The following is a 26,821-nucleotide window of genomic DNA, read 5'->3' on the forward strand; positions in this document are numbered from 1 at the left end:
TATTTTGATGATAGCTAGTCTCCTTGGAAGGTCTGCCTAATAGACCCTTTGTCTGTCAGACGGTCAGCTGACTATGAGGCTTATATAATGATTTTTAAGGTATCATATTGACTTAACGTTGATTTTCGGGAGATATCAGAAACTCACTTTGCTTTCGAAGAAATTCACGGCAAATTTCGAAAACTTTAGGGAGTGCGTAAGTGGAATTATAATGTGACCCAGGCATGGATAATTTGGTTATTTGTTTGTTGCGAAAGCTTTTTAGATTTGGAAAATGAGTTTTTGCATCGAATAGATTATCGTTGTAAAATTATTTTAGTGAGGTGAGACTCCAAGATGAACTGAGCCGCAAATAAAAAGTTTATGGTATATAAGTCTATTTGCCCTGTTTTACAACGTTAAAGGGCTTGGGTATTCGGGTATCTTCAGGCTATGTGTGATGATTCTGATGCGCGCTACATACCCGATGAACTGAGGATAGACCAGAACAGACATCAAATTTATTTTTACCGTAAAATTAATTCAGTTCGACATCTGTATTACAAAAGTTTTATCTGTGGACAGAACTTGATTTTTTACATAGATTTTATTCCAAAATATGATGAATTTTTTAGTTAAAAATGATAAAAGTGAATCGAAAAACCCAAAATTCACCTTCTACGGCGGATGGAAAACTTTCCTACAAACGGAAATAGTAACCCTGACTTCCGAGAATGGCACCCGCAAACTCTTACAGTTATAAATATTTAACATTGGCAACATAGCTTATAGGTTTAATTTAAAAACATGTGAGTTTGGCTCTGTGAAAGAATGAATTTGACATGTTGGATAGTTAATCAACAAGAACAATAGCTCTATTTGCAATGGAGCTTTCAGAAAGCAGCATTTATCTAAGTGCGTTTGATACGTCTTCATATGACCTTTTACATCTCAGAATTGTGTCTCATTCATTCTCTAGTACAGCTTCATCCAACTTACTAGGCCTATTTAGAAAGCAAAGAGAATGCTGCAGGTTCGTGTATCCTTTCATGATAAATTATGCTTTCATAAAGACTGTATTCTTTGGGCTTTTCTGCAGGGAACACTATAATAACATGAGTAATAACATTTCATTCCTCAGTCAACACTTTCCAAATTCAGCCTAGCCTAATGGTTGCTGTCATCATAAAACACTTCCATTCTATTGGGGTCATATATATTCTTAGGATGCATAAAACTGTCAGAAAAGCTATAATCATACAATGCTTACCTGTAATAGACTATTTAAGAACTTTCTGTCCATCAGTTTTTCATGTTTTTTTTTTCCATTTTCATCCATTTGATTGAATAATTTTCAATATAATTATAGGGTATAAGCCTAAAACTAGGGCTATTGAGAAGCAAACATGTTAAGAAAATGATGCACATGTTATAACATGCAGAAAAATTATACTGAACAAATTTTGAAAGCAATTTCAATAAAACTTTACCACCCTACCCCCCCCCCCCAGGGGCATCCTGAGGCTCTTTTTATTTGGGGGCGATTTTTGTAAGTTTACTAAATTGATACCTGATTTATGCCAAATTTTCTGCAGAAATCAAGAATTTTGGTCAATTTTGCAAATTTCTGCTGAAATTTTTGCCTTCAGCAAAAATTCTACTGAATGCCAAAAAAGTTTGGGGGGGGGGCAGTGCTCCCCCCCCCAATGTGCAAATATAAAGCCAGAATTGTATATTTCTCATGTTTTTCTGTCTCTAGATTTTTTGGTACTCTTTCACTAAACAAACTCTTTTATCTAGTGTATATAGAATGTCAAACTGCACATGCAATGAAAAACCTGTTTTTATGGGATGATTCAAGACACCACTGTAGAGAAATACAATGTATAATGTGGTTTTAATTGTGTATAAGATAATAAAAGTGTTGTTTTGTTTTGGGGGGGGGGAGGTACCTAGGTTAGGTTAGGTTATGTATTTAATATATGCTCTGCTTTTCCCCTGCCTACCCCCCCCCAATGTGCAAATATATAGCCCAAATTTGTTTCTAAACTATTATATATTCATCCTATTTTATTTCATTAGCATTAACCAAACTAGCACTATATAAAAGAGTCCATTTAATAGAAGAGTACCAATTTTTCAGTGTTGATTCAATTTATGGGTACATGAATTGAAACAAGAATGATGCAATGGAAATACATAATTTGGGTTCTATACTTGCACACTAGGGAAGGGGTGTCAGGGTAAAGTATAGCAGAATTGCTTTCAAAATTTGTTTACTACAATTTTTGTGCATATCATGTTGTAAAAATTTTTTCTTAATATATTTATTTCTCAATTGCCCCAATTCTAGGCCTCTATTAAAGATAATACCATTAGATTCCTTATTTTATGCTATTTCCAAATGTCATGGCCACTTTCTTAGCCCTAATAATACATTTCTGTATTATGGAATATTGTCTTTTGTCATAGCTTTTTGTTGACATATGTTTTCTACAGTGTCTGAACTTGATGCAACCTAGATTTGTGTGTGATTTTTTGCAATAGGCTGTGTATCCTAAATTACCTTAAATTATAGGCTGGAACAAGTAAGGGATTTTCATCCTTTTAATTCTGTGTGGTGACTTCTATAGGGCTTGGTTTCTTGTCTAGTTTCTTTTTGCTTCCTGGTTAAGGATTCAGCTACCTCTGAGTTGAACAGAAACTTCTGACATCTTTGTCAGTTTTGTACTTAAGTCTGTAAGGTGGTACTGCAGATACTTTGTCTTCTGAATGATTGTTTCATACTTTGGGAACTCTTTGGTAGAAGAAGCCCACCTTATCTAGTGGTACAATGTGGCTTAGGAAGTTTATTTGAATATCTTCTAATCATGTGATGCAAGGAGAAGGCAAATAGATCAAAAAACACTATTTGACATGATTTTAAAAGTGAAAAACTCAGAAAGAAAAATTATAATCAGACTTATAAAAACATGTTGCATATTTTAAAGTAATAACTTCATAGTTTTAGTGCTTTCTTTTAGTTTTGTATATTTCTAGGGCCATATGTAGAACTATCAGGTAAAGATAATGTGTATTATCAGATAAGTAACCATGATATTTAGAAATAATATAAAATGAGGAATTTAATGGTGCTACTTTTATTTTATTAAGGCGTTTTCTTGAGGACAGTGGTAAATCTAGAGTTACATAATATGTTTATCCAGCTGTTCTATTCTAATTCTTTCACATTGAAATGGTGTTATCATCCAGGTTAAGAATAAAATGCTGTTAACAAAAAGACACACAATAATTCAAGCAATGAAAAAAAATAGATAAATACATTCTACAGGGTTATATCCGGTCCTGCTGGAGGGGGGGGGTCATTCTCATGGTAGCAATTTTTCAGCCTAAATTTGGAAAAAGTGCTGATTAGGGAATCAAATCATAGCCTACTACTCTTATTTTTACAGTATTTTCCTATAGCTTGCAGAAGAACCCATAGAAAATAGTATTATCAAGCTTTCTGCTCTTTGCAATTGAAAAGTTTCTCTCCCACTACAAGAAAAAGATGATAAAGTTCTGTTTTCTGTACTACTCTGGAAATTATGTGTAGTGTAAAGGCACCAATGATTTGACAGTGCAATTTTGGAACCACTGTTGAAATTTTCCTTCAAAACAGGATAACTCTGCTTAGTTGTGACTTGGAACACCATCTCTTGAACCTTTTGTTATATTTTGACAATGCAAAATGGGGACATTATATCCAATACACCCATATATGAAAAGAATATTCAGTTCAATCAGTTTCCTGTTTTCAATACAAAATGAGCTCCCAACTATCTTTTAACTATGTAATGTTCAAACTATCATTACTTCGTTATTTTTGGCAAAAAAAAAGTTAGGATGAGCACCAATGCATCAAGATACATCCTATCTTCTCTAAAATGCAGCCATATTGGCATTTTCCTGATAAACTTAAGTTAAAATAGAAGCTAATATTATATTCACAAAACAATGTTCCAAATGTTGAAAATTCTTGTCTGATGTAGTGGAATACCTGACCAACTAAAAATGTTCGTTCAGCCAAATTCAAATGTAGATATTGGCTTCTATTATGATAATCATCTCTTTTGAGAATATCTTGTAATAACCGGATCAACATTTTTGACAGACAGCAACAGGCCCTTTCAAAATATAGGTGACTCTGTCAAAGCTTCATTGAACATGTAAAACAAATGAGAAACAATTGTTGTCAAAATTTAAGGGTCCTCTGACAAAAACATAGTTGTCAAATTTATGGGTACTTTCTCAACAACAAGAGGTTTTGATGATTATTAATTGCAATAATATTAAACATGAAAAAACATTCAAAAAGGCTGTTTTTTAATGTAGTTTTAATGATTTTATGCTAGATGCTAGATTTTTCCATCATCTAAGGAACTGCTACTTGGCCTCATGCTATGTTCATATTTTTAAGCATTTGACTTGGTTGATCACAACACCTTAATTCATTTATCACTGAATACATTTGAAGTACACCCTTTCTTAGTAAAGTTTATACACATTTTCTTTCAAATAGATTTCAAACTGTAAAATACGAGAGATTCTCTCTGAACCCCTCCCTAATTAGCATGGAATTCTTATCTGACCCAAAATGCTAATGACACATGTTAAACTCCTTGGTATCACAAATTTCTAATAATATTAAGTAGGACATGCATATTTCAAGAATTCTGGACTTTCCAGACAAAGGATGGTCAAAACTAATTTTTTTTAAATTGGATTAAACTGGTAGATTAACTTTGAAATGGCCAAATGTTGACAACACTTTAACTGTGAACAACAAAGAAATCTTGGTACTTGTTTAAAGTCCAGTTAACATGCAAGAAAGACTCCATCAAAATTTTAAAGATACTATATGAAAAAACAGGTTTTTGCTACCTAGTGAGGTATTGCTCACTCCATGACAGAGATTTAAACTTTAGTTTTTTGGGGTTGAAGGGGCAAAAAAGGTAACTAGGTTAGGTTACATATTTAATATATGCTATGCTTTATTCCCATCCCCCCTAGTGTGCAAATATATAGCCCAAATTTGTTTCTGAACTATTATATTTTAATCCTATTTTGTTTTATTTCATTAGCATTAACGAAAATTCACTTATCACGTGTTTACTGGATACTAAACAAGTACCAAAATCTTTGCTGGACCATTAAAGCTGAGACAAAGTGGGCCATTCCAGGTAGCATTTATAAAGAGACTATATCACACTATTATATCAACAATATATTATAGAGACCTAGGTCACCCAATTGCACTCCATATGATTATCCAATTTTGTCCCTATACTTTAGGCAATTTTTTAGTTTTCCACTTCCACATCTGAATAGTATTTTATACATTTGCACATTTAGAAAAGTTGAACAGAAACAATGAAATATCACAAAAAGGATGGGCATGTCAAATCCACCAGGATCCATCGCCAAGTATTTTGACATGTGTCAAATAGGGTTCTGACTTACGTTCAAAACAGGTAACTTTTTTGTTCTGTCAAATTTGTAGGTGAAAACGCTTCAATTTAAGAAAATCAGAATTTTATACCCTTTTCTGATAAAACTTCAAACTTCTAATCAAACAGTTAGATTTTTAGATATTTTTTCTGCCTACTGGAACCCTTTTCAAACCAAAAGTCTTTATTTTAAGCCTTCTGGAGTAGAAAAAGTGCTTTTTTTTAACAAAAACTGTCAAATCATAAGTACCTTTACCCTAGTTGAATTGGCTGGGTAACTGAGTAGGTTATTCGCCATTCTGAGCTGACCACTAGCATATAATAAAAAATTCTGGTTACAGTCTTTTTCTTGGCTTCTTCTGAACTAAACAAAATAGAAACATTATATTCATTTCCACAAATAAATTAATGACCACTACTGTGACAATTGCTTTCCCCCCTCTCCTAACTGCTTTCTGTGACAAGAACTTGTTTATTATTACAGTGTATAGAGACTTACAAGGAGGCCATTGCAGCAACCTCAAAAACCAACCCCAAGAAGTTCTGGAAATGCACCTCTGTGCATAAGCCATGTGCATGGTTACTGATCTAATTTGTTATGGAATACAGTCAAATGACCCCCAAAAAATTGCTGATGCCTTGAATCACCAGTTTATGTCAGTATTCACACCTGCAGACACTGCCCCCTCCCAACCCAACTACACTAAGGAATTAACATTCAAGTGTATCTAATAATGGAATGGATACACTTGAAGGCAATGGGAAACCACGGAATCAAATGGAGAGGAAAAAGTCTCCTGGACTTAGATTATGCTGAGGGTTAAAGCATCCTAGATGAAAGTGTGAGCAAAATGAATGAACTTTTAGAGGGTTTATGACTACAGGGTGCTAGAATAGGTTTAAAAATTAATGTTAAGAAGACTAAGTCACTAATTCTAGGAATAAGTGAAGATGAAAAGGTGACGTTGGGTAATGACAAGATTGATCAGGGGGGGGGCAGCTTCATTTACCTTGGTAGTATTATTAGCAAAGATGGTGGGAGCAGTGAAGATGTTAAAAGTAGAATAGCTAAGGCTCAGGGCGTTTTTTCACAGTTATAAAAAAAAAGTTTGGAAGAATAGGAAGATAAATCTGCAAACCAAGGTTAGACTATTGGAATCTACAGTGATGACAGTGGTCAAATATGGCTTTGAATTATGGACGCTCCAAAAAGCGGATGAAGATTTGCTAGATATGTTCCAGAGAAATTGCTTAAGGATTGTTCTGGGTACCCAGCTGACTGACTGTATTTCAAACAATAGGCTGTACAAAAAATGTGGTTCAATACCGCTTTCTAGGGCTATAATGAAAGAAAGGTTGAGATGGCTAGGGCACGTTGTGCGGATGAAGGATGACAGATTGCCAAAGATTGTTCTTTTCGGCCAACCGTCTAGGGCTAAACGGAAAGCAGGTCGTCCTCGTCTGGGGTGAAAGGACATCATGAAGAAAGATTATGGGAACTTCGTGGGAGGGTGTAAAAAGGGAGGCTTTGAATAGATTGGGATGGAGGAGGAGTGTGCGTAGCTTTGTTGGCCTCAGGCGGCTTGGTGCTGCAGTGAGTTGTTAGTGGTAGTAGTTAGTAGTATCCAATAATAGTGGATAAAGCTGAGCTTGAATTTCGGCTTAAAAAGATTAATCCAAATAAGTCTGTTGGGCCAGATGGCATTCATCCACAACTCTTAAAAGACACTCATGCCCAATTAGTAATGCCACTCTTAAGGCTCTCCCAAAAGTCTGTTGACACAAAAGTCATACCATTGGACTGGAAAGTTTCCCATATCTCGCCAATACATAAAGGAAGTGAAAGGACCAACGCTCCCAATTATCAGCCAATCAGTATTACCTCTGCTGTTGGGAAAAATCCTAGAAGGCATTGTAAATACTGCTGTTCTCAATTATTTGGCCACAATTAACCTGCAATCAAAATACCAACATGGATTCTGACCAGGTAGATCAGTTGAAACAAATCTGATTGACTCATATAATTACATAATTGAGCTCCTTGACCAAAGTCTCCTAGTTGATATGGTTCTACTAGACTTTGCTAAAACCTTCGATAAAGTCTGTCATCAAAGGCTCCAGTTGAAACTGAAGGCAATAGGTATTGAAGAGGGTATGGTGGACTGGATTATGTCTTTCTTGAAGGGAAAAAAGCAGCAGGTTAGAGTTTTTGGTGAAGGTGGTGCAGCTTTCTACTCAGAAATAGCAGAGGTCTTAAGTGGAGTGCCCCACTTAAGACCTTTTTAAACCACTTAAAATCTGTTTTTTTCAATTGCAAATTTTCTTAAAAAATTTGGACAAAAGCCAAACTTCAGTAAAAAGTAAGGAGCTAAGGAGGAGATAGCCCCCTTCATATAAAGAATAATGTGTTCAAATAGGTTTCAAATCTGTTCCTTGCTTTCAGTTGAAAAGTTTTTTTTTTTATTTAACTTCTGATTGTTTTCCAAATCATACCCAGGCCTAACCAAGGTGTAATTTGAGGTACCGGTCTCTTAGGTCCCTGGTTAATTGTTCTTAAAATTTGTAAATTAATAACTGTATGTTGATTAGTACCGTCCTACATTTAAATTTGCAATTTTAATTTTGGATAAAATTTGAATATACTTAAAAAATTGGCAATGAATAGTAATTTTGGTAAAAAGGCCTTGTTAATTTTACTACTTAAGAATTTCAGTTGGAGAAAAAGGAGTATTATTGTTTGTATGGATGGAAATTCTGTGAGACTTTTGATCTTCAACATAACTGAAGCCATTACAACCTGTACAATAGAATTTTCTTATCGATAAATATTACATATATTTGTCTAAATACATTGAAGTACTTCATATAAATAGAAAAAGAAAAATATTACCTATAAAATTGCTGAAAACTAAGTTCCTATCCAAGGCCGTACCCAGAGGGGGGGTGGGTTAGAGAGGTTTGAACCTCCCCCCCCCCAGAAATGTTTGTTTGACTCGTAAAAACGTAACAAAAATGGATATAAACAAATTTTATATGCGTTTTGAGTTTTTTTTTGTAACCCCCCACCCCACCCCCACTCCCCGAATTTAAAAAAGCCCCCCTCTGAAAAAAAAATCCTGGGTACGGCCTTGCCTATCAGTATTTGCCACCCCAAAGAAATTTCCTGACGGGGCTGATGATGGCCTACCTTGCCTTTTCAACTTCTGTGCTGGTAGATATGGGAACATAACATTTTAACTGTATAGAGAAACATTTTAATTAATTTCTGCTCCCCCCTACCTCTTTCAACATTCATCTGAAGCCTCATGAAGAGTAAGCAGTTTATCTATTAACATGTACTTTTTTAGGAATCTACCCTACTCCCACCTAAACAATCACTCACCCCCTCCTCATCATAGCTGATACGCAATTACAGATCACCAAATGTAGCCTAATTTCATTACAAATAAAGCTAATCAATTGGGTTGAATCCAGTACTGCCACCCTGCAGCATCACTTCTTTTGCAACTGGGAACCCTAAAATATAGTTATTGATACTTTAAAGTCAGTTAGCTTCTCAGAATTTTAAATTGATTGCAAATTCGTCCTCTTTGGGGTAAACTCGTAGTTCGGTGCCCTAAAATGGCAGAAAACAAGACTTTCCCCTGGCCCAATCTGTATGGTTACTTAAAAAAGAGCTTTAAATTTACGTTTGAATGAGCTCCCTCCCCAATATCTTGGACCTTCGGTTTGATAGAATCACCCCTGTAAAAAAAAACAAAACAAATAAACATCCATCGACGATGTTTCTTCTGAAAAATGGCGAAATTCCACATTTTGAAAATTGGAGCTCTAAGGAACTCTAAGGAAGCTCTAAGGAAGCTCTAAGGAACTCTAAGGAACTCTACCTCTAAGGTAGAGTTCTCTGATATGATTTATCTAATAAAAGGATTTTCAATAAGATTGCTTGCTTTTTTGAGGGTTTTTCCTTTGTTTTCAAAAATCAGGCAAATTTTCTCAGATTTTTGGTTTTGATGGGTTACAATAAACTAAATGAATTTTATATATTTAGAATTAGAATAAAAAGCCAATACTGCCGGCCTTTGTAGCAATTTTCATGAGAATTCCATTTTTAGTTTCGGGGAATATTGGCCCAAGTCACTTTATTTTAACCTGTTCATTTTATTTAGTTGAATAGGATAATAAAAAGAAAAAGGGTAAATTTAAGTGCTAGATAGTAAGTTTGAATTTTGTTTTTCTGTCGCTATTCTTTCTTTTTTGTAAATGTCTGAATATATAAGGGATTTAAGTTTGAGGGGGAGAATTGTCCTGTTATTAAAGAGGTAAATTTTATATGGCCAGTATAAAATCAAAACGTGGTATCTATGCAGGCAGGATGATTTTTGAGTATCTCTACTCTTTCTGTAAACTATTCTAAAGTGTAGGAAATGGCATAAAGACAAGTCTAAATCTGTTAAAATCTACAGAAGCAATAAATATTTCTGTAATTTTGGTTTGAGTTTGATTTTCTTTTAAGATTAAATGCATAATAATTAAATATATTATTGGTTAATAAATTTATCCTTTGCCAGGAATCCTTGTCGTTTATAATTTACTGTATTTTGTTTCATTTTGAATGTAATTTAATCGCTCTTTTTATTTGAGAGTTTTTTCCTAAAAGTATTTTTATTCTTTCTGTAAACTATTCTGAGGCGTAGGAAATTGCATAAAGACAAGTCTACATCTGTTATAATCTACGGAAGCAATAAATCTTTCTGTAATTTTGGTTTGAGTTTGATCTTCTTTTAAGATTAAATGCATAATGACTAGATAAATATCTGATTAAAATACTGATCCCATTACCAGGAATTCCTGTCGTTTGTAATTTACTGTATTTTGTTTCATTTTGCGTGCAATTTAATTGCTCTTCTTATTTGAGAGTTTTTTCCTAAAAGTATTTAAAAATAAACTTATTCCTACGAAAAAATATCCTGAAATATATTCCCTGTCACCCAGCCACTACGGGTATTTTGGCGTCTTCCCCTCCCCCCCCCCGGAAAATTTTCGGTCAGTGCCCTTGACCTCTTGTTTAGTAAATACTGCACAAACAGAAGGAAGACAAAAACAAACAAGAACAAGAAAACAAACTGACTTCACAACAAATAAATAGAAACAACTTAAATAAATAACAAATGATAACAAGTTTGTATCTATATTATATATAAAGTCTCAACTCGTAACTATACTTAAAATAATTTTTTTTGGATCAGAATGAAGGGAACCTCTTGAATTAATTAACTTAATGAGACAATTGTTGCCTATGTTTTGTGATTCTGAAGCATAAATGAAGGAGGGCAATGATTAATGGATTTTTCCTGGGATAAGGGGTAAAGAAATGCCCATAATACATTTTGAGTTACCATTTTGCAAAATATGGGGAGGGTCCTTTGCAACAACCTCTGAGGATTCTCCTATATTTCCTCTGTGTGCAAGTTTAAGTTTAACTATTTATGATCTCTGGCTAATAGCAAAAATATTTACTAACTTTTTTCTAGTCCACCATTGATGAGCAGATTATTTCCAATCATCCATTTATCATCATAATTGCCTACATAAACGTACTGTATCTTAACTGCACACAGACGAAGAGGATTGTCCTGCTAGGTTCAGTCCAAAGGAAACTTATGGAAATTTAAGCTATTTGTAGAATTTAACCTTTTGTGGTTTTGACAACAGGTTGTACAAAGAATTTGGTTCTATTTCACTTCCTAGGGGTGTCATAAATGATAGGTTGACATCGATAGGACGCATTCATGGTTGAAGGATGAGAGGTCGCCAAAGATTGTTCTTTTTGACCTTCAATAGGGAGCCCAACGAAAAGGTTATATAGGTAAGATATGTTAAGATAATGCTTTATTGATAAACCACTATCCCCAGTTAAAAATAGCTGAATATGCATTTGATGTCAAATAGTGTTAACATCAAAGCAGCCTGCCACTTTTTTCACTGGTAACGGGCTATAACATATTTTGCTACAGTAACCTTAGTCTTCGAAAAAAAATCAAAAGAATTTACTGAAAAAAATATGCATTGTCAGTTTAATATACATATGCTGTTATTTATTCCTTAAAATCATCTTCATTCCTTAAAAAGAGAATGATGAAATCTCTTTGATTTTTTTTTTAATTATTGGAAAAAACTAATATTTTTTTATTATTGAGAGTATAAAAAATCCTGTTCCCCTCCCTTTGGGGAGAAGATTAGAGTGAATAAAAATCACTGTGTTTTGTTGTTGTTTTTTGACTCAAACAGGTTTGGCAAACCATCATGTCCAGCCACTTCAAGCACTTGGTAAGGACTACAAAATATAGGTAAGAGTTAAGAGAACTTCTAAGTTGGAAGAAGAAGAAGAGTTTCTAAGTTGGATTCTACTGCTAGAATATTTCTGCTTTTTTAATTTGAATTGGCAAAGTCATGGTGTTTAAGGCTCTAATAGCTCCTAAATTCTTATTCTCCCGTTGTTATTCAGTATCATACAGTTTTACATTGCCTGAAAAGGAGAACTTTTTTTTACTAGACAATGGTGAGTGTTTCCAACCTTCATGTGTTCATAAAATTCTCTAAGTTTATCTCCAAGAATTGGACTTCTGGGTCTGGATATTCAAGTTTTGAGTCCTGGAATAAATATTAGCCCACGGAATCCTGAAGATTGCAACCTCTTGCCAATGTACATTGTATAAAAACTTTCAATAACTGAGTTTTTTCAAGGGAATGTGGTAACAATTGCAAGGATCATTTTCAGGGAATACAATACTGATCAGTGGTGAAACATTTTTTTTTTTTTTTTTTACAGATTATCATTGAAAAAATATATTTATATATTTCTAAGCTTGAAAAAAATAATAAAGTAATCAACAACACCAAAACATCCTGTTGTTCAGGCAGCAATTTCTTTTGGAGTTTTGGGAATTTACCTCTTTAAATTAATTAATTTATGGATTAATTAATTTATTAATCAGTTCTGATCCAACAAAGTAATTTTAAACATAGTTGGGAGTTGACAGTTTTTATATAATGTAGATATAAACGTGCTACTATTTGTTATTTATTTAAGTGTTGTTTCTATTCATTTGTTATTAAGGCAGTTTGTTGTCTTGTACGTTTTGTTTTTTCTTCTTCCTGTTTATGTAGTATTTACTGAACAGCAAACTTTACATTGAATAATAAATAAAATAGAAATATTGATACATTGTCCAATTGTAGAAAACAAATTGTAATGAGGATTTTGGAGATAACCAAAAAATTGATGACATAAAAACAATCACGCGCTTTTGAAGTGTTGTGTCTCTTCGCCCCAACCGACATTTACGTCAATGCATTGTTTAATGCTTCGTAATTAATTAATAAAAATGTTTCAAAGAAAAAGAAGAGCCATATAAAACCCAGTGGCGGATCTAGAGTAAAATCTTGGGTAGGCCCAATGTGAAAAGGACGCCAATGAGCAAAATCGGGGGGGGGGGGGTGTGACAAAGGGGGCAATAATTGACCAAATTGACAAATTTATTCTAAAAAAATGAAAAAAAGGAATGAGGGCACCAGAAAAAATCATGGAGCAGGCGGGTCCCTCCCCCCTGGATCCACCACTGTTAAAACCCAGGACTAGCAGATGAAAACTCGTGCAATAACTCAAACTTAAAATGAACAGGAATGTCTAGCAGGAATAAATGAAACACAGATATCACCAATGATTTTGGTGATTCACCATGATTCACCAATGACCAATGAGTCCAAGTATATAGTAGCCTTCTGGGAAAGCATTTTCTTTTATTTATATCTTAAAAGCGTTCCATTTCTCCACTTTGATGTTCAAGAACTCGCACCCTTATAAATTTGACAAGCATTATTACTCATTACCACTGTTTTTCTTTTCTCTGGAGCTGAGGGTTTTTATTATCCTCTTGCGTGGTTTTAAGGATATTAAAAATCATATTGCGAGTCTCAGCGTCAGTAGACTGTCTAAAAGACAAAGGACACACTAACGAAATTTTATAGCACCACAGGGAACTCCCAAAGTAATTTTGGTAGAAATTAGTAGGGAATCTTAAATTTGTCTAAAATTTGAAAAGCTAACAAGAGGCTAGTTAAGAATAGTTAATCTTTTATCAATTGCTAAGCAAAGTGCTGTCTACTCAATGTACTTACAGCATAAATATCGTCTTAAGAGATTTGATACCTTAAAGGTAGATGACTCTCTCTCCCTCATTATAGACTTTTTTAGTCTGTGCAGCCAAACTGCTCAGAATTAACTGAACAGTCTTGCCATAACTTGTATAGCTTTAATAAGGGATCCGAATAAACGGCAGAAAAGTGAAAGCCGACACATACTTCCCCGGAAATCTTGGGAAAAAACATTTAACTTATACCGTTTTCATCTGGAGATAAATGTTTTCAGATTCAAAGAAACTTACATGATTAGAAAGCGTGAATTTTATTTTTTTCGATTTACTGGAGCATAATTTTTTTTTAAGGTCAGGAAAGGGCAATCCCTAAATATATCCCAGCCCACCTGCTTGGAAAAAATTAATAACCAGCTCAAAAGAAGTATCATTTGATAATTAACAGCTTTGGAAGTTTCCTGTTGTGCTAACCGCCTTGATTGAAATCTTTGTTGACACAGGATGTATATTATTTATGCTGTATCTAAAGTGATTAGACAGCGTTTTACTTATTAGTAAGAGATTAGTATGTTTTCTTTGTTTCAAACTAGACTCTCGTTAGCTTTTTGAACTGTTGACACATTTAAGATCCCGTACTAATTTCTACCAAAATTACTTTGGAAGTTCCTTGTGGTTCTGGAAAAATTTGCCAATGAGCCCTTTATCTTTGAGACTGCCAGCCGATGCTGATACTTGCAAAATGATGTTCATAGTATCATATCCCCTTAAGCAGGTGGTGCTATTGTAATGTTTAGAGTGTGACGTTGTGATCCAAATGGCTGGCCCAGTTAAGTGGAGACATTAACCTTGACGAATTTTGAAAAAAATTGGTAATAGATAAATAAGACCTTTAGAAACGGATCTATAGTCTGGTTCTAGGAAGGTTTTTTTTAAAGCTCCTGTCTCCGTTTTTTTCCACGTTTAGTCCACATAATTTATTCCAAATTAATAAAGAAATATAGATTGGGATTAAATATCTTTGGTCCTTACTTGCTGCGGACGCTTCAACCGGTATCTAGAACACTCTGTATGGCTGACTCCCATTTGTCGCCATCTTGTGTATACTCTAATTTTTACAGTTTTTTTTCTTATTACAATCTTAGTCATTTGAGTCTTTTCTTGAGATGAGATGAGATGGGTTTTATTTTCAACTAATAATTACATCATACTTAACTGGCACTTACCACATTTTTTCTGAGATAAAAGTGAGATACAGTCTTTGGCTTAGCATACGACAGTTTAATTTATGGTATCATTTAAGCATACCAAATATGTCGCACTGCATCCAGGTGGAAAACACCTATTTCTTTAAAATAGCATGGATTTATTTCTGTTAAATTCATTAGTACAAATATATCCTTTCAGGGCCTTGCTAAAAGGAATAAAGAGCTGTCTGGTGGCGCCTACGTACGGCAATTCACACTTGATTCAATGTGCAGTACGTAAAGGAACCATCTCGTCATTGGGAGAATTCAACAAACTTCTTGCTAAACTAGACCTTGAGGTAAGTATCGATTAAGCTTTGTTTTGGCAGAGAACCAAACACCGTATATTCTTCCATGGACATATCTGTTAAGCCTGGGGAGGGGAGGGCTTGGATCCCAAATAAGAGGTAAGATTCCACAGGAATTGGAACGCTAGTTTTCTTGTTTTGTAACACATTCGATAAGTACCATAATATTAAAAAAAAAATTACTTTTCATGTGAGTTGAATTTATAATTCCTGTTTCGATAAGGAAAACAAAGAACTTTTCTTCTGTCGTGCAAAAACGGCAAACATTTGACGGGAACTGGCGTTTCATTTTAAGTTTTTGTACCCTCTTCCCGAAAAAAAATACTCCCCCCCCCAAAAAAAAGAAAGTCCTGGTTGTGGCCGTAGGGATTATATATCAATTTATGCTCCCACTCTCTTCTTGTCCCTCCCTTAGAACTAATTTTGTATTTACCTGAAGGCTCAATGAGAGTTGTGATGTTTTGGAATTACAATACTACCTTTGAGATATCTCCATCTCTCCCTAACTACAAAATAATCAGAGAACCCATTTTCGAGATTTAAAGAGTTCCAGTTCTTTTTTATCAGTCGAAAGTGATTGAAGACCAACCAGCCACGGGAGGTGGGGGAGCTATTTTCTGTTTTTTTTTGCGGGGAGTATTTTCTGTGTGTTTGTGTGTATGTGGGGGGTATTTTCTGGGGGTAAACGTCTAAACCCAAATTTGACTTGATATGAACACCAAATCGAATGCCTCCCTTGCCGACAGAGAATCAAATAAAACGTCAAAAGTCCTTTTCGTGTCGACAGAAATACTAATTCAAACGCGACCTGGTATGTTCGTCTTGTCTTTTGTTTAGTATATAGTAAAATTTTCAAACAAATGTTTTTTATTCAGTAATAGAAAAATTGAAACAGAATTCTGAAAACATTTTGTGCCTTAAAAGAGATGAACTTTTAATTTTTCATGATAACAGAATGCTAGCCAGTCAGTATAATCATTGTCTTAATTTGCATATTCTTTTGTATTTACAATATTATCCGCATTTGCAAAATCTATATGTAGAAGAATAGTCTTTCAAGAAGTTAAAGAAAAAATTTGTAAATTTATGGAATTTTAGCTAAAGCTCTTAATCATCACCAATTCAAAGAATGTTTCTTAGAAATGGAGAGTGGGTACGCTGGGTTTCTGGTTTATAACAAGGTACGTTGGTTATCAAGAGCGGACATTTTAAAAGTTTTGTGTCCCTCTTTCCGGAAATTAAGCATTTCTTCTTGAGAAGGGAGTTCACTATCCAGAACTAACAGACGATCAGTGGATCCAAAACTTATGTCATGATAGATGTTACGCCTCATCTAAATCAGATTAATCGTAAACTACAAGGGAAAGGTAACTTTATTTTTTTGATGTTGAAAGAAGCAATAACCTTCAAAAAACATTGTTCATTCAGTTTTCAGTGTTCATTCAGAGTTCATGGTGAAAAGACATGTTTTGGATTCAAACCTATTGCAAAGGATTCTATCAATGCAGACGAAAAAAATAGCTTTCTCCTGGATTGTAAACAAACCTGTGTGGTAAGTTTATCTTTGATGAACTTAATTTACTATTATTCAGTGCTCGTCGCCTGACCATCACGTGTACTTCGCGTGTGTTGGTTTAAATTATTGCTTTGAAGTGAATTTATGAGATGAGCGTTTTCAAGCTTTTGTATTCACCGCTGTTTAACTTTGTTCAGGAAAATTTAGCCTAAGTTGTGTTGATGAAGCCGTTATTTTACCGAAAGGAGTGGACTTTTTTAAAGATTTGGAAACTGGTGTCCAGAGTGCGAGCGACTAAAAAGCGGTGGACGGTGAATATTGAGAAATCCGCAGCTGAAGATTTTTGCAAATCAGCAAAGGAAGCTCTACCTGGTTCTAGTGTGAAAGTTTTATCTAAAAAACACACTGGTGTTATTCGAAAAATCCCGTCTGATTTTGACCTTGAAACGCTACGGAACCAGTTTGGTATAATCGGGTCTAGTCGATTTGGAACAAGCAAATCGGTTAAGCTTGAATTTGCAGATGCGATTACTGAAGGATCATATCTACGAAACAGTATGACTATTAAGGATGAAAACTTTCATGTTTGGGAGTTAAAGTAATTTCCAAAACTTTGCATCAAGTGTCATCCCACTGGCCATTCGTAAAGGGTGCATACTGGTAGTTTTCCCAATTTAATTTGTTGCACTAGACTACATTTATCTACGAACAGTGATCGTTGTACGGAACCTCCGAAATGTGCCAATTGTGGAGGATCTCATCCTTCTTACAGCATACGATGCCCTGTGATTAAGAAGATCACTGATAAGGTCTATTCTCAGAAATGAATCCGGACATAAGTATAGTCTCATTTAATATTAATGGAACGAGAGGCAAGGACTTTTTTATTGATGATCTGTATGTTAATTGTGTCGTTGTTTGTCTCCAAGAACATTTACTGACCGCCTTTAACGAAAATTGGGTCAATATCTACGAAATCATATTATTGAGTTAGGAATAAAGTGAATGCACCATTCGATGCCTTTTTTTATGCTAATTGCAAATACGATAAGCATTTCTATCGGAAATGAATTTCAGCCCCCCCCCCCCTATATAGGCTACACCTAACCCAACCTAACCTAACCCTGAATTGGCATATATAAGGGGGGGGGGCTGAAATTTCCGATAGAAATGCTTATTATATTCGTAATCAGCATAAAAAAAGGCATCGAATGGTGTATTCACTTTAGTCCTAACTCAATAATATGATTTGGTAGATATTGACCGAAAATTTTCTGAGACGAAGCAGTGATCACGTTGTTTTTGTGCGTCAAGCTAAAATTACGCGTGGCCGCCCTTCTGGCGGCTTAGCTTGTGTTTTTTAAGAAAAGTATTTCTGGTGCGAGTCCTGTGATTTTCCAATCGGATGACACTTTTCTTGCGGTGCGTCTTGGTAATATTGTGTTAATTAATGTGTATCTGCCATATAATGATCGTTCCATTCGTTCACTTCAGAATATCTCTTGTGCTTGTAATGGTCTTAAAACTTTAATTCAATAGATATCGGATAACGGGTTGCATTTTGTTATTGCTGGTGATTTTAATCCCGTTCTGGTTTCTGATAATGTAAGGAATGGTCAGCTTTTTGATTCTCTCCCGGCTTATAAAATTTTCGGAAGTCCCATGATTATACGTATATTCACCAATCAGGTAGTAAACCAGACGTTGAGCACATTATTTGTTCTACAGCTGTTTTCTGCTCACCACTTACAGCTCAATTTGACGAGCAAGATCTTGATCACCTTCCGCGGTCTTTTAGCTTATCAAAGTCTTTTGTTTGTTCTGGGAGTATGTCTAAGAGTCGTGGTGTACGTTCGAAATGGTTTTATAAGCCTGATTGGAATGATGCAAATTTTTCTGTTTATGTTCCAACATTGGCTGCACTGCTAAGCACGATTTATGATCTGTATCAGGTTCTACAGTGTTGTCAGAGTTTTATATATGCTTAATATGAAATAGACCGATATTATCATTATATCCTTTTCGCCATGAAAGAAGTTGAACAAATTTGTCCCAGTAATGCGAATCCGAAAGAATAATCAAAAGCCTCTTTGGTCACAAACCTTAATATTTAAGGTTTCCAAACATTAAGGCCTGTAAAAATAAAGCTAAATTTTGGCTAAAAGTTTGGACAGAATGTGGTCCGCCTAGGTCTGGTAATGTTTTTCCTATTAAACAGAAAACTAAATTAGAATTCAAGAAATATCTATAAAGTGTCCGATACCGAGGGCTTGATTTTCAATCTTCGTCTAATGATAAGAGGAAAGTAAATAATTCAAGTAAAACAGACGATTATGATGTAAGTAATAATGCTATTCCACCTAGTTCTTGTCATGCATATTATTTGAAGACTCTCTCCGTTTTGAATTATTCTGTTCGTAGAAAGTTTGTTGAAACAGTCCCTAGATTTCTAAATCACTACTTTATTCTGCCTATATCACGTTGTAAAGTTATGAATGTTTTGAATCATCTTAAGTCGAAATCTATTGATCCTGATTGCCTTTCCACAAAGCATCTAACTCCCCAGTGTGCTGAACATGTGTCACATTTTGCACTTTTGTTTCAAATGTGCTTGGCATCTTCTGTTGTCCTGGAAAGCTTTTTATGTGGCAGAGTGACTTCAATTTTAAAAAGAGGTAAACCGCCAACAGATTGCTCTTCTTACCGTCCAGTTTCTGTTTCTTGCAATATTAGAAAGGTCTTCGAGTATATTCTTTTACCTAATCCAACTCAAAATACTTCTTTCTTTGGCGAAAATCAACTTGGTTTCAGACATGGTGTGGGGTGCCAACATGCTCATCGTGTTCTTTCTTCTATTCTACTTTCTAATTCTTCTAAGGGTAAAGGCGTATATCTCTGTACACTTGATCTTTCAAAGGCTTTTGATTCTGTTGTTCCTAAGCAGCTTTTCTTTTCTTTGGCTTTTTCTGGTGTTAATTTTTCGGTTATTTACCTTTTACGGTTTTGGTATTCTAATTGTTACCTCCGCCTGAAATTTTCTCAAGAAACAACTATTAAAGTGCTTCGTGGTGTAATGCAGGGAGATGTTTTATCACCAACCCTTTTCAAAATTTGTATTTCTACTGTTCTGGAAAAGATCTCAGGCACTTATCTTTCTGGTTGTACTGATACTTCTTACATTGCCTATGCTGATGACATTCTGTTGATTAGTCGTACTAAATCTGCTCTTTCTGCGAGGATTTCTTTAGTTTTCAGTCTTTCCTAAATATTTGTCTATCCCTGAATCTTGACAAGTGTGAATTCTTATCTTATAATCTGTCTTTGTCTACTCCTCTGGTATGTAATGAATTTTCTGTACTTTCTGTCTCTTCCTTTCGGTGGCTTGGTATTACTGTTTCTAATTCTCTAGCTTTCTTTCGTAAACAGATTGTTGCTGATTCAGTAAGAAAAATTCAGTTCAGTTATTCAAAAATTGTAGTAAACCGTGGAAAATATAACAGAAGAGCTCTTGAGCGCTTATTCTCGACTCTTTCTGATCATTCTATGCTTTATTTTTTGGGTGTTCATTCTGTTCTTAAGCTAAAGGATTTAAATAAGATTAAAGTTATATATTTCAAATTTTGCAAATTTCTTCTTTCTCTGCCGCCATGGACTAGAAATCGGTATCTAGTTAAACGTTTCTATGTTACGGATGTAACTCAAAAAGTTCTGTGACCTACACAAAAAGCTTTCTGCTGATGCTTTTTGTAATATTGGCCCTGACCAAGGTCTCTTACAGATCTTTTCTTAGTTTAATTTAATTGCTAGTGTTTGTTGATGTTCTTTTTTGTTTTTCTTTTTTATTATTATGTTTATACTCCACTTGTACTACTTGTTCTCTTGTAGTTGTGGGTAATAAATGAATGATTGATTGATATATCCACTTTTGCTTAGGAGTTTCAAAGGGAAACATTGTTTCGCTTTTCAAGCCTGCTGAAGCCTCACCAAGAAAATAATTCCTCTATTGATAAACCCATAAACTCAAACAATAAACAATAATTTAAAATATGAGGAAAGCAGGTTTCTCATTGAGGGAAGCAGGTTTCTCATTGAGGGAAGAAGGTTTCTCATTTAGGGAAGCAGCATTTCTCAGCAGGTTTCAGGGATTTAAAAACAGCAGAGCAACTTTAGCATTTTTCAAAGGTCCTCTTAATACTACGGTAACCGGGTGGAAATTTTATCCTTTGGAAAATGACATTGGTAGCTTTGAAATACAGATGCGGGATTTAAAAAACAAGGAGATATGGCACTCTAAATTCGATCGTCTTTGTGTTGAATTGGGAAAAGTGGTGGAGAATAAATGTAATCTTAGTTCCAAATTCACAATTGGTCTGCTTTGAATGACCTGGAGAAGGAAGACATGAGCAGTTTCAACACTCGGAACAGTATTCCGTACTCTTACGATCAACTGAAATAGCTTGCGTGAGCTGTTCTTTCCCTTTTTCGCTTCTGCATGTATATGCGAAACATTCTTGGTCAAGCATGAACATTATCAGAATTAAACTGAGAATTGAACTGAATTTATTGAAAAAGAAATAAACAAGAAATATGTTTAACAAAATCCACAGTACTCCACACACAAAACACCAAAAACTTCAGTTTAGTCTTCCCCGTAAGGCTCTATGGCCAGGAAAAAAAAAAACAGGAGAGAAACAAAGTGAAAAAACAAACAAATACATCCATCATTTTTTATTAGATAACACACTCATATCACCAGCCCAAATAATCCCCTTCCCCCCAAAGAAAAAAGCTAGGCAGGGGAGTAGTGCCACCTACATAAATAAACAAAAGACCCAATCTGGAGACATCAATTCCTCGGAAAACCGGGCAAAACTTAATTTTGGCAAGAAATTCTCTACCATATATTTTGAAGATCCCAAACGAGTGGCAGCCCTGTTCAGACTCTGGTGCAGTGTTCCAAATCATGTTACAAGCTATCACAGGGTTAAAGTCAGGCCGTATTGGCGGAGTATAAGGTATCTGTAAATTATTGGAAGGGTGGAAGTAACAAGTCGTTTGCTCAGAAATAAAAGATATATTACTACATAGGGCAGCAGGAAGCAGGCATGTAACCTAAAAAAATTGAAAAAGCACAAGACAGAAAATAAAGACATCTCAAGTCTAACAAGGATTTAAGTAGGGAACGATTAGTATCCTTATAAAAGTCCTTGCTTTATCATATTGTTTATTGATGAGAACTTGGAATCATGCCAAAGATTAAAAACAACAACTTATAAACCTGACTGACTCAAGCCTTATAAGGAGATGCAAGCATATTGTATGAAATTTAGTTTTATTTGGTGTACTACTTGTAATCTATTATGATTATAAACAGAAACGGAGATAGAACGCATCCCTATTTAACACCAGACAATATCCTGAAGAACCATGTCTCCCCGTTTTCGGTTCAGACACAGCTTTCGCTACGTTCATAGAGGGTTATTATCATTTTAACTAGTTTTAGAAAGGGTGGTCGTATAAACTTGAAGAGGGGGGGCTCGTTGGATTAGTAATCAGAAGTTCTATTGCCCTCCTTAAGAGTCAAAATTATCGGGGGGCAGCTATCCCCCCCGCACACTTCGTATTTCCCCATAATGCATCTGATTGACATTTGGAGATAGTCATTTGTTCGAAAAATAATCTTGAGATCATGTGCAGCGCTATGTTTTTTTTTGTACATCGACACTTCGTATAGAAGGACTTGTCGTAGAAACTTCAAAAGGGACTCTTTCGATTGAAATTGCAAGTTCTATTCCCTTTCTAATTGTCGAAAGTGATCGGAGAGCAACCATCCAATCAAAATTTATCAAAAATTAATTGAAAATTTTGAGATAACCATTTTGTTAAGCATAGTTGAAAGGTCCAATGATTATGTCTTTGGAGAGAACAACCTCTCCCCTCTCTCAGATTCCCCAGTGCAAGCGTTGTAAGTTATGCCCCGGGCGTAAATAAGTTTTTTATTGAAAAGGTTGTCGCATAAACTTCAGAGGAGGCTCATTGGATTGAAAATTCTGATGCCCATTTTAATATCTGAAAGTGATTGGAGGACAACCATCCCCCCCCCGATTCACCCATTATTTCCCCAAACGCATCGAATCAAAATTTTGATATATCTATTTTGTCAAGCTTATTTGAAAGATCCAGTAAATATGTCTTTGGGGATGATACCCCCCCACCCACGGCCCTCAGGGCAAGAGCTATATTTTATACTAGTTGCCCATTGTTAATATTTGAGGTTTTTATGGAAAGGGTGGTGGTATAAACTTCAGATTTGGCTCATTCAATTAGATATCAGAAGTCCCAGTGTCCTTTTTAAGAGTCAAAAGGGATGGGAGGGCAACTAGCCCCACGTCTTCTTTTCCCCAAATATATCCGATAGAAATTTTGAGATAGCCATTTTGTTCACAATATTCTAAAGAGCCTAGTCAAAGCCCTTTTGGGTTGAAATAGCCCGACAGAACCTGGGGGCAAGGGTTGTAAGTTATGCCCGGAACGCCTATAAGGTTTTCATGGAATGGGTGGCCGTACAGACTTTCAATACGACTCATTTGATAGGAAATTTAAAGTTATAGTGATCTTTTTAAGAGTCAAAAGTGAATTGAGGGCAACCAGGCCCCCTTCCTCCCACGACCAATTTTCCGAAAGAAATATCAAATCAGAATTTTGAGACGTCTATTTTTTTCAGCATAGTTGAACGATCCTGTAATTCTGCCTTTGGGGACGTCAGCCCCCTCACAGTCTCCACACCAAGGACTGTTAGGCAATTAGTTCACTTTCTACATATAGTATATATTATTGACAAAGGTATGCATGCTTGAACTTTGCTTCCCAAAAGGACGAAGGGCATTCAGGTGAGCTTTTCAGAGAAGGTTGAGTATGGACTTTCGATACGGCTAATCTGGTAGGAAATTTAAAGTTATAGTGATCTTTCTAAGAGTCAAAAGTGAATTGAGGGCAACCACCCACCTCTCCTACGGCCATCATTTACCAAAACGAACTTCCAATCAAAACTTTGAGACGTCTATTTTCTTCAGCATAGTTGAAAGATCCTTCACTCTCTACATGTAGTATATGCTGTTGAGAAAGGTATGCATGTTTGAACTTTGCTTTCCAAAAGGACGAAGGGCATTCAGGCGAGCCTTTCAGAAAAGGTTGAGGGGAGTGTTGAACTAAATCAAAACACGTTATGTGTATACGGGCTGTCAAAAGGGTGTAACTCAGGAATGACTGAGTATATTAATTTGAAACTTTCAGGAAATTCAATTGACCAAAAAGGTAATATTTGTACTATACTACTACTAATACAACTATTTTCACTACTACTGCTTCCACTACAACTCCTACAACCAAAGTTCAAAATACATTTAAAATATTGAGGGAAATTTGAACTAAATCAAAAGACGTTATGTACATGCGCATTGTCCAAAGAGCGTATCTCAAGAACGGATTTGAGTATTAAAGTGGAACTTTCAGAAAATGTTCAGAAAAGACAATATGTGCATGCTATTACCTCTGCTACATTTACTACTACTGCTGCTACATCAACTACTATCTCTATTCCAGCTACTTGTAAGATTAAGAGTATTAAGATTAAAATCACAAAAGTATATAAATATACAGGTTTATACAGGTATAAGCTTTATCATAGCAACGGCTAATTGTATTAAGTTGAAACATCCAGGACTAAATGTTCAAATCGCCACTTTAACTAATAATTACCACTTTATCAGTTACTTTAACTAATGACGCTACGGGTATTAAGGTGAACATTTTAGGGATCGTTTAGGGCGAGTTTCAATTAAAGGAAAAAACTATGCATGCAGGTTTTCAACAGGGCATATAAGCAATATCATTGGCATTGCTGCTCTGTAATAGCGAGAAATATAATTGAAACTTTTAAAGGAGCTAATTTGATGCAAGATTAAAAGTTCTAGTGCCCTTTTAAAAAGTATAGGAGGGTAAGCAATCCTCCTTCTAAGCCCATTCATTTTCCAAGAATATTAAATCAAAATTTTGAGATAGCCCTTTTGTTCAGTATAGTAGAACAGTCCATCGGCTATGTCTATTGGATATTGGGCATTTCACCCCCCTCCCCCCACAATTATGCAATTGGACCATTATGTTCAAAATTAAATGTTGCTTTAAAACTAAATCAAAAGGGACTGTGTGTATGGTTGAGAATAAGAAACCTCGGCAATATATCAAGAACGACTGGGGGTATTAATTTGAAACGTTTGAGGCTACTAATATTATTACTTCTGCTCTGACAATTTAATAAATCAAAAGAGTGTAAGTGTATCCAGGCTGTCAAAGACCATAGATATAATTTTTTGAGAATGATATTAAGTTTTATTATTTAGGTCAACTTGAGGGTCAACTTAAATTAAGCAATACTGTTGGTGTCAATATTGAAAATTGTTCAAAAAGGTTAGAATTAAGCATGGGCACTGTTTCTGTTCTGTTTTTAAAGTACCTGTTTCTGTTCTGTTCATGCAAAAAAACAGAAACAGAACAGAAACAGATGACCTGTTTTTTATTTACCTGTTCTGTTTTGTTTCTGTTTTTATAATAGCTATTTCGTCCTGTTTCTGTTTTTTTCCTACCTGTTTTTCTTCTGTTTCAGATTTTATTTAAGTGATACGAGAGTAGAATGGCCTTATTGAGTCCCACGATTACAATACCCCTTCGAATCCCGATCCGGACACTTTTTTTTAAAACTCCCACGATTCCCACGTGGTTTATGGTCCTAATATGGGCATAGCCTCCCTAGGGAGAATGATTGCGTAATGGGGTCAATGACCTCTTTTTCCAAGGTCGATTTATTTGATGTTTCTATGTGTAATAACTCCGGGGCGAAGGTTGCACATGCGCATTGAATTCTAACGGGAACAATGTTATTGATCTAGGACTCGAGGGGGAAGTGAATTTCCGAGAACTTGATTGCATAATCGATCGTGAATGTCATGGTGTCCAGAAATAGTATTTGTTGTTGTTGCTCGTGCCAAATGTTATGACTTTCCCGGAAACAGTTAGATCACGTGTTTCCTTCTCAGCCAATCAGCGAGTCGGATACATCCTCCTTCTCAGCCAATGTCCAGAAATAGTATTTGTTGTTGTTGCTCTAGGCAATGTTATGAGTTTCCCGGAATTTGGAACACCTGTGCTGTCGACCTCAATTCACCTATCGTGAATCAATAATTCCCCTTAGAAACAACAAATTAATTTCCCCTTTCTTGACAGATCAATCAATCAATGACATCATCTGTCAGACTTTCGCCTAGAAAATTTTCGCCTAGAAACATTTCTCCAGGAATAGATCCAAATCATTAATGTCTTTGCCTCGGGAACAGTTCTACTGGTCGAACTCCAAAGGATATTAATAACCAAAGGACATGGAAACAATTAGGCAAGAAACATCTTAGCGATGAATTGTTTTAGCGCGCGAAAAGGTTTCCTATTAATTTGAAATGCGTTAGCGCAGAGATGCCAATAACAAAGGAACACGCTGAATTTACGTTTAGGGATTATTTGGGCGAAACCGTTTTAGACAGGTTATGGAACTATTTTGGCGAAACAGATAGAGACATTTTAAAAGAAGATTTTGAAGAGATTTTAGAAGAGAATTTAATGGTGAAACTCTGTGGTCGTTATAATACACAAGTTTCATTTGAACAGTGTTGTGAGGTCCTCTAACCCAACCCCAACGGGTTCCAATCCTCCTACCCCAACCCCGAAGGAAGCCCCCGGTCCTCAAAGGCCCCCAAGCTCCCAAAGGCCCTCCACCGGTCCCCAAATGTCCCCCAGGCCCCCAACTGCCCCCCCCCCGGACACTCAAAGGCCCCCCAAGCTCCCAAAGGGCCACCGGCGCCCCAAAGACCCACCCAGACCCCCAAATGCCATCCCCGGGACCCCCAAAGGCCCAACGAGCACCCAAACGACCAACGGGGTCCCAAAGGCCCTCCACCGGTCCCCAAATGTCCCCCAGGCACCCAAAGGCCCGCCCGGCGCCCCCAAGGCCCACCCAGACCCCCAAATGCCATCCCCGGACCCCCGAAGCCCATCCCCCGGTCCCTAAAGGTCCCCCCGAGCT

The 26,821-nt window shown here is 35.8% G+C and overlaps 1 protein-coding gene across 3 annotated transcripts in view; it reads left to right on the plus strand.

Moving 5' to 3' along the window:
* The first annotated feature begins 793 nt into the window (after positions 1–793).
* The window catches only part of LOC148945408 (uncharacterized), a 98,350-nt gene continuing 72,322 nt past the window's right edge, over positions 794–26,821 (plus strand). Inside the window, exons 1-2 of one of the 3 annotated variants that reach the window (XM_089098662.1) lie at positions 794–894; positions 15,029–15,167. Coding sequence is in view for 1 of the 3 variants with exons in the window: in XM_089098661.1 (XP_088954787.1) it covers positions 864–1,012; positions 15,029–15,167 (288 nt within the window). In the remaining 2 variants the exon portion in view is untranslated. Of the gene's footprint in view, positions 1,013–15,028; positions 15,168–16,650; positions 16,729–26,821 lie in introns of those variants that run through there. The other 2 variants (XM_089098661.1, XM_089098664.1) reach the window with 2 other exon arrangements.

The sequence above is a fragment of the Artemia sp. Qi Xiang Cuo genome, chromosome 13 (assembly GCF_049724085.1).
Source record: "Artemia sp. Qi Xiang Cuo chromosome 13, ASM4972408v1, whole genome shotgun sequence".
In the NCBI taxonomy this organism is placed as follows: Eukaryota; Metazoa; Arthropoda; class Branchiopoda; order Anostraca; family Artemiidae; genus Artemia; species Artemia sp. Qi Xiang Cuo.